The sequence below is a fragment of the Gastrolobium bilobum genome, unplaced genomic scaffold, assembly GCF_033153095.1.
Source record: "Gastrolobium bilobum isolate Gb01-03AN ecotype WA unplaced genomic scaffold, APGP_CSIRO_Gbil_v1 utg2164, whole genome shotgun sequence".
In the NCBI taxonomy this organism is placed as follows: domain Eukaryota; kingdom Viridiplantae; phylum Streptophyta; class Magnoliopsida; order Fabales; family Fabaceae; genus Gastrolobium; species Gastrolobium bilobum.
In genome coordinates, this window is record NW_026898827.1 from 468,269 (window position 1) to 477,321 (window position 9,053).

The window sequence follows — 9,053 nt, forward strand, 5'->3', positions numbered from 1 at the left end:
CAGGAACTAATATTGCCAAATTTGAAAGGCTAAGTAACCGACCATATCCTATTGCTCATAAATACGTGCCACATTTCCTCTTCAATATTGCAAAGAAATATGTGCTTTACCAGTTGGTTCACCTTATCATTATTTTTGAAAACCAACTTCGCGTTCTATTTTCTGTATTTTCCCATGAAGTGTTCTTGATCCCCAAGCTTCAAAGCATGTATTTTATAAGTTATCGTCTGATAGGATATGAACAACAATTTTGCTGATGCAAAATGAAGCGTGAAGTGACTATGTTTGTTGCTTGTCAGAGCAAATAGTAGTTCAGACCAAGGTATCCGTGCAGCTGTTACTGCTAATTTTGCCACCAGCAATAGGAGGAACAGCATGGATCATTAGACTCTGAATAAATGCTATCATCTGAAATACAATGTGTGATAAGTTAACTGCATGACCAAGGAGCGTTGGAAGAACTAATCTTAAACTTTAAACCACTCCCCGTTAAACCCGACTAGCAAGTGTGGGGTGGAGGAAATCCTTGTACGCAGCCTTACCCTTGCATAATTGCAAAGAAGCTGTTTCTTGAATTCGAACTCATGACCTTTCAGTCATGAAGGAACAGTTTTCCCACTGCTCCGGTTCGCCCCCTTTGGAAGAACTAATCGAACACATAATAATGAAAACTTTAAGCAGTCAGTAGATGAGCCTAGAGAAATTGGGGTTGGCTCCCATGTTAAAATTTCACAACATGTGAAATTGTTGTGTTTATCACTCTCTCTTTAGTTAGAAAAATTTAATACATACGAAGAGAGAGATAAACATAAAAATTTCACATGATCAAATGATGTGAAATTTTAATATGATCCACTCCGAGAGAAATTTCATCTATGATCATGAGCCCATGCTGCTATAATTGTCCATACAATAATTTAAGAAGGTTTCTTTTTCTCAGGGTTAGGAACATTAAGATTATGTGGTTCCCTGTGTAATGAAATTAGACAATAACTAACCCTCACTAAATGCTGGATCTTTAGTGGGGAAGATCATCTTACCAGTGCTAGGCCAAGGCACATTATACTGAAGCCAGGAAAATTAAAAGGTGCTTCTTCCGACAGGAATAAGGCTGCATAAGATGGAGAAGCTTATTAATATCTAATTCAGTAGTACTATATATGCCCTTAGAATTTGGTCCTAATTAATAGTTATACCTGTCAGTGGACTGAAAATTAAAGGAGAAATGATGTTGGCTGAGGAACTAATTCCTGAAAGACATCCTTGAACCATTCCCTAAATCAAAAACTGATCAGTTACACTAAAAGCCAAAGGTAGAGAAAAAATTTAGTATCAGTTCACAATACTATATAATCTTAACTTTCTGTGAGCATACTTATGAATTGTGTTAATCTAAGTCATTTTTTTTCATTAGGGAGTGGATACCTGTTCAGTAGGTCCAACTTGTTTGGATGCAATGCTGCATATCTGCGGCAACCGCAATGTTACAGACATATCAGAGTACTATTTGAATGTAATAAGTCAATTCCCAAGTAAGAAACTTACACTTGGCCGCACAATAACTCCTAAAACAGAACAACCTGCTAGAGCATAAGGAACCTGCATGGTTTTCAACAGTCTTTTGAGGATTGTTTTAAAAAGATATAAGCATATAACAAGGTCTTTGAAGAAAATTACCCATGCTGACCACGATATGCTGTAGACAAAAATCTGCATAGCATCATAATTGTGAAACGAATTTAGTTTCTCTATGCTCGATCATTTGCCATACACTTGTAGTGTTTACTTATAATATACTACTAACATGGCATATTATCATGCCTTCAAACAAGAAATCTTGGGGAGAGTGAGGCTTGCACTTACACTTATGCAGCTAACCAAGAGCCCTGTCGAGAGCAACTTCTCCTCTCCTATATTAGGAACTAAAATGGGCATGACAAATAGCTGGAAAAGGGAAATCCAAGCACACAAAACCAACCAGATGGCTATATATTAAAATGTGTCATTAGAATAGTATCATTTCCAATGTAATTTAGGGAAACTGAAAAAGTTTAATAGATTAAACAAAAAATCAAAATAACAAGCAGTTATATTAGGACTTAGGCTTACTTGTGTAAGTGTTGCTCCAATCCCATTAATCATCATCAAGTCAGCAAACTGGTTCTTGTTGAATTGAAAACGTGCCTTTAAATAATACTGCATATAGTGGGAATTTTAATTATTTACAGAAAAAAAAATTTATAAAATTCTGGTTGGCACTAGACTATATTAGATTGGCCATAATGCGTTTGCTCGGTGGATTTTGGTATTCTTATTGCACAATTTAAAAAAATTTCTTTACTCCAACTTCAACTGTTATCACATTTTTGTTACCCGAATGGATATAAAGTAACTTTTATTTCAAATTCTGTACAATAATTTAGATCCTTGATTATCCAATATTAATAAGTTGTTGCTTGTTCTTTGAACTATCTTTTGCATCTAAAATCATGCTATCTCATGATTTGACAATCTTCAGTAAAGACAGTAATAATTTACCAGCAATATAGCCATCAAGCCCCCATCTGCAAGACTATTGAAGAACAAAACAACTGCTGCTTGTGAGAATGTGGGGCTGCAAAAACAAAGCGAGTAAGATCAACAACTCTCCTCAGATAAGTGCTAGAATTGGTACTACAAAGAGATTTTGTTGCCCTCAATCTATACACCAATACAAGATGCATTTCTACACTACCTTATTACATACCTGCACTTGAGCAAGCAAATCAAATCCCCCACTGAAGGCAGTTTCTTAAATGTTCCTGTTGTCCTTCGTGATGAATCATCCTCATTCTGTTCAACACGTGATTCCTCGCCCTCTTTCAATAATGGTTGTTTCATGCCACTACCAGGTACACTTTCCTTAAGGAAAATTCTCATGTACACCAATGCAATCATTGATAAGACAGCAGCAATCTGAATAAACCAATGCAGGAAAATAAGAATGGGGGTATGAACTAGCACAAAAAAGTAGCAGCATACTAAGAAATATAACAACTATGTAGAACCTGAAATGTTAAATCAGTGGATAAGAACCGAGCAGCTAAAGTTCCAACAACGAATGATGCTGATCCAACACCAGCAAGTATTCCAAATGCTGATGCTCGTTTCCCATCTGAAACCTTATCTGCCTAATAACAACATCAAAATGCTAATATGTTATAATTTTAACCAATATGTTACTTGCTAAGAAGCATGCATTTTACCTTTGAGTGACAGTGTTGTGTGTGTGAATGTGTGTATCAGCTCAGTTTATAGGGTCATACCACATATGCAAGAGCCAGGCAGTGGAAGGACCCTTCGCCTGCCATGGCAGCTAGAATTTTCACCACATAGTAGGCGTAGAAGAATTTGGTACTCCTGCTATATGCCAATATGACTGCAAATATACCATATTCATTTATTTTATTTGTATGTAGCCAATCAACCCTCACATATGATATATTAGGAACAACTTTTGAGCAGAGGAAGCATACTTTTTATTTAACATTATTTTAACACTTTTTTGTGATAACTTTTGATTTTAACCATTATTCACTAACATATTTCAAAGTTACCTAATAATAATGTGTTAAAACATATATATCAAAAAGGATAGGTTATTCTACTCTCTTTTTTCTCAAACACTATTAGATCATAATCTCAATATGAGAGAGAAATGATAAAGATAGTTGAGATTATGATCTAATTATGTTAGAGAGTGATAGACAAAGATAAACAGAAAAAAGAGATAGATAAAATAACGTATCGCAATATAAAAATATGTGTCGCTAACATTTCCGCAATATTTGTAAAGAGTTGTAAATAAGGAGACCAAAGATCAGCGTAGCTTTTGCATATCTTAAATGGGGTATGGAAGATATTTTGTTGTCTGTAATATGGATGAAATTAGGCTCCCCACAAAAGGAACACAACACACTCACGAATTTTTCAATTGTGCATTCCTTACAATGTTTTTCTTTTGAAAAAAATTGATCTTCTCGTCCAACAAAGAAAATTTATTATATATCATTAATGAATATTATTATTATTATCTTAGTTATGTAAAAAACATTATTGTTTTTGCTTAAACTATATTTTTAATTTTATAATTAAAGCGATACATATTAATCTTTTTGTTTTGAAAACACTTAAAAGAATTTATTTATATTTTACAAAAAAAACCATGAACTTGATGCATCCATTAGAGTGCACCAAACTAATAAAATATTAAAACACTACTAATTATTATGATAATTAATTATTAATCATAACAATTAATTACAAATGATGAACTATTTCTTGGGTCCTCAACAAAAAATGACGGGTCCATTTTAATCTCTCAGAAAAAAAATTGACTTGTGATTTCTTTAAAATTCAAAATAGATCTAGTTAGTCGAAATCGTAGTTCATCTGATATTCAAAGAAAACACGCATTAATCCTTTAAAATAACTAACATGAATCTATTTTGAATTTTAAAAGGATTACGAATTTTTTTTTTTAAAAAATTTAAAATAAATGTCATAATATTCGTTAAGCTCCTAAAAGATACTTATTAATGATGTGAAAGTTGAAACTACTAGTAGACGTAACTTTAATGGATCGTGCTTTTGCAATAATTTTTTATTTTCTGTGATAGTGAACGAGAAAATAGATGCATAGGAAGTGGCGTCACGTTTCAGCATCCACACAGCAAGTGCTTATGTGGGAACCGATGAATTGACACAACTTGGTGTGGTGGCTGTATGCCCAGCCATTACTAATTTAGTATACTAAACAGAAATAAGTGGAAATTACAATTTTATCTTTCTCAAATTTTAGAAAAATTTTAATGTAGAGATATCATATTGTTATTATCAATTAGTATTATTGCAATGTCACTATAACTTTATTTTTTCGTTAAATTGATTATGTTGATCCAACAGTTCTGATTTACTTTCTAAAATTCTTCTTTCTTCTTCTTATATTTAAAATTTATATTTATTTCTATCTTTGTATAGTTATGATTTATCATATTTAATGCGAAAGCAAAGTATTAAATATGGAGAATCATAAACATACAAAGATAAAAATAAATATAACCGTTGGATCAACATAATCAATCTAATAATGAAATAAACTAGTAGTAATATTGATAGTAATAATATCCTATCTCTTTAATGTATATGAGTATGAAAATGAGTCTTTTCATATTTCATTTAAAATAATTAGTTCATACAAGAAGATCTTATATATTTATTGATAAATTAATAATTTTTTCCTTATTTTATGTTTTAATTATTTTCCATTTTTCTTCATTGTTAAATTATTTATAAATAACTAAGACTGTCTCAAGATTTAATTACATTAAATGATAAAAAAAAATTCTCATATAAGGAGAGGGGAGGAGAGTAAATTATCTTCAGTATTTTCCTAATGCATCACTTCCTAAAATGGATGAAAACAATATACTTAATTATATTTATTCTATTTCTCCGTTATAGTTAATATCAATTGGGTGCCACCTTTTTATAATTTTTAATAAAGGTACTAATTACGTGTTTAAAAATTTATTTTATGTGTAAGAGACTCTATGGTAAAAAATTTCTTTAATAAATTATTTTTTTTTTCAGAAAAAATGTTTAAAAATAATCAAAACCAAACGTGCAAATAATAAGCATAGTCACAGCACAGTACACATACCTTGAGGAATGACCGACAATGTGAGGGGAAGTGTGAGCAAAGCTTTCCTGCCATATTGGTCGGACAAGTTCCCTATTAATGGCGTCATCAATACTGATCCCACTCCACTCATCTGCAATATCCACAACGAATTCACAATAACAATTATAATAGGAGAATATTATATTTAGAATTTTTTTTTTTAAAAACTCTTATAAACTAAATTAAGTATGATCGGTCACACTTTGATCAATAATGTATGATCAGTTATATTTAATATAATTTGTAAAAAAAAATTATAAAGAGATTCTTCCTCCTTATAATATCACTCATCGCTTCTACGTTGATGTGATGTATCTTCTTTTTCTTTTTTCTTTTTCTTAGTTTGATGGATCATAAATGGCTTTTGACCCGTTGGTTTAGCACTTTAAGTGAATGCGCATATAGTCAAAATATGCTTACCTGAGCGAAGAAAAATAGAAATATGGTCGTGCATGGTCCCCAAAAGCCACAATAGAAATGTGTGCTACTGATTTGATAATATATTTATTGTTTCGGGCCACTGAAATTGAGATATTTGGGTACTTTATATTAAGTTATGTATTTAATTTTTATTATTGTATAAAAAAATATTTATTGTTTCAAAAATTAATAGAATTGGTAATTTCGGATAGGCATATAATTGTGTCAAAAGAAGAACACGTAGAAAATTAGATATTATCGAATAGAGATCGTGTCGAATTTCTCGAACCTAATTAAATAAATAGTTAATCGAGATATTAAGTGATTAAAACAATTTTATTAAGTAGTTTGATATACTAGTTACTATTAACTATAATACTATATCTCTATGTAAACTTATATACTTGCCGACTTTTCGTACTGGATAATTGTGAAATATATGTTATACTATTGGTTGAACGAATTTTGTTTTCTTGTGCAAGAAGATATCGAATATAAACTGTGTGAACTAAAGTGTATCAACTGTAATAACCAGATGAGTTTAATATATTTTAACCAAGTCAAAAGTTGCAACTTTGTTTGTGATGCACACAATACAACTAAAAAGCGTAACTTAGGTAATTACTTGCACAGGAAAAAGTATGCTTATAAAAAAGAAACGTCATAATTTTGTTTTATGGTGAAGTCACTTTCAACTTACTAATAAACTTGTAAGTATATGATTTAAGCATATATATTTGTACTATATGATACAGGATATATTAATTATATATCTTGCAATTACAAGACTATGATTATTTGTACTTTTTTTTATATCTTTAATCATGTTCTCCTATATATTAAAAGAAAAAAAGAAATCTCATATTATGTGAGAATTCTAATCTCATGTCATATATACAATAAGTGTGGAACTCATCTATTTAAAAAAATAAAAATAAAATAAAATGTGGCACATTTTTTTATAATATCTATAGGAATGGTTTGTTTTCTCCTATTGTATAAGAAAAACAAACCCCATATTAAAATACTATGAACCAAATAAAACATGCAACCTAACCAGCTGAACGCTACGTGTATTTTTTACTTCATATGGCTTTGTATTAATAAATAAATGAAGAAATAGTGAAATAAATAAATAAAAAGAACACAAGTCATATAGTTCAAAAACGAATTTCATCTTCTACAGAAAGCCTTTCACGCATGATAGTTAATGCAATTCTCTGAATAATAAGATTTTTATCCATATATATTTGGCCTATGAAAGAACCATTTTAGCTAGACAATGCAGTTTTTGAGAAGAGCATGCTACCCAGAAAGTGCAAATTGAAATGGACGAAATACAAAATACTAAGACAAGAGATATAGTGTGAGAGAAATTGGTATAACTCACAGCCTGGAGGAAGCCAGTGAGGTAAATGGCAAGAGAACACTGATCTTGACCAGGGCAAAGTGCAGCCATGGTCACGTCTGTGATTGCTGGCATAACAATGACACCACCAAAGCTTGTCAGAATCATTGTTACAAAAAGGTGGCTAAGCCCTGTTAAGCCTTCCATCTCCAGCGTTGGAACTTGAAATTAAGAATTAAGAGTAGACAATAACTTTGTACTACAAGAATGTCCGTTTTGCTCAATATATGTATATTTGGTTCGGTTGCTTCTACCTTGTAAGTTGTACCCAAATTGTTTGTGATCGATTATAGTGAGTGAGTGAGTGAGACAATCAGAGAGAGAGAGAGAGAGAGAAAAAGAAGATTCCAAATGTCCTTTCAGATGTTAACTGCAACACTACCAAGGAAAGCAAAAGGACAAAGGTGACGTGCCTTCGAAGGTGCTGTATGTATGTATATATGGAAAGTTCATTGTTATTGGGTTTACCGTATTATGTTGGCTTCGACAAAAGCATTGTTTTTGTGGGGAACAATTGCATGCTTTTTCAAAATGAGACCTTCGCGTGTAAACATCACGTTTGGCTTTTATTTTCAACTCATAGCGTAAGATATTTCTTTCTATAATTTCTCATTTAATTTGGTTTATTACTACTTTATTCTCAATCTCATAAGTCAGCTTATAGTCTTTTAAAGTTGAAAAATAGGAACTTCAATTAAATTTTGAAATAGAAAGAAAGAGTATAAAAAAAGAAATATATTGCCATCAAACAAATTATTATCAGTAGTAACAACACTTGGTTACATGGTGGTAAATCTCGATTTCGAAGCCCTTAAAAATGGATAAGATGATCTTGAAAGAATTATTGATGATCCGACAAAACTCAAACTGAATTAATAAAAAAACAAAAAATGAATTGGAAGCGAAATTAATTCACAATTTACACACCCTACATACATATGCTTTGGAATTTAGCGACAGTTCAATGTTCCGGGTGTGTGGAATGACATTTGCACTTTCGGCTCTGCAAGAAAATGTTAAATATGGAAAGCTTTTAAAGTTTTACTTGAATCAAAAGTAAACATATTGTAATAAACTAAAAAATATATAGGAGAGAAAAATAATAAGGGGACAGGAAACACGTTAGAGTAGAATCGCCCTATAGACCCTGCCTATTATAAATACATATAACTCATTTTTTATTCCCCAATTTTTTACTTCCTTATTTTCACTTGGCCGGTTTTGAAGAGAATTTTGGGTCGCCACAATATTTTAATGGATTGAAGAGAACTGTTTAATTATAAGCTAATGGACAATGACATAATGATAAAGTGGCTCACTTGGAGTGAACGATACTAATAACGTCCATGATTAAACTTAGTTGTTCACTGAGTTATCCAAAATCCCGCATAAACAAATAAATAGTTCGAGATATGTAGGGCCTACTGTTTTATGTTCTTTAAAATAAGTTTTGGTTTTCAAGAACTAACATACAATTTTTTTTTTGTTTCACTAGCTACCTGT

The 9,053-nt window shown here is 31.3% G+C and overlaps 1 protein-coding gene across 1 annotated transcript; it reads right to left on the minus strand.

Moving 5' to 3' along the window:
- Positions 1–268: 268 nt before the first annotated feature.
- On the minus strand, positions 269–7,697 carry LOC133284460 (uncharacterized). The gene is made up of 14 exons (XM_061481476.1): positions 7,533–7,697; positions 5,702–5,813; positions 3,306–3,418; positions 3,048–3,170; positions 2,747–2,955; positions 2,539–2,614; positions 2,110–2,196; positions 1,864–1,944; positions 1,678–1,710; positions 1,546–1,599; positions 1,426–1,467; positions 1,197–1,275; positions 1,041–1,111; positions 269–408 (listed from the first exon to the last, which is right to left on the minus strand). Exons 1-14 carry the CDS (start codon positions 7,695–7,697, stop codon positions 313–315), a joined length of 1,341 nt encoding a protein of 446 aa, XP_061337460.1. The 3' UTR covers positions 269–312.
- Between the last annotated feature and the right edge of the window lie 1,356 nt (positions 7,698–9,053).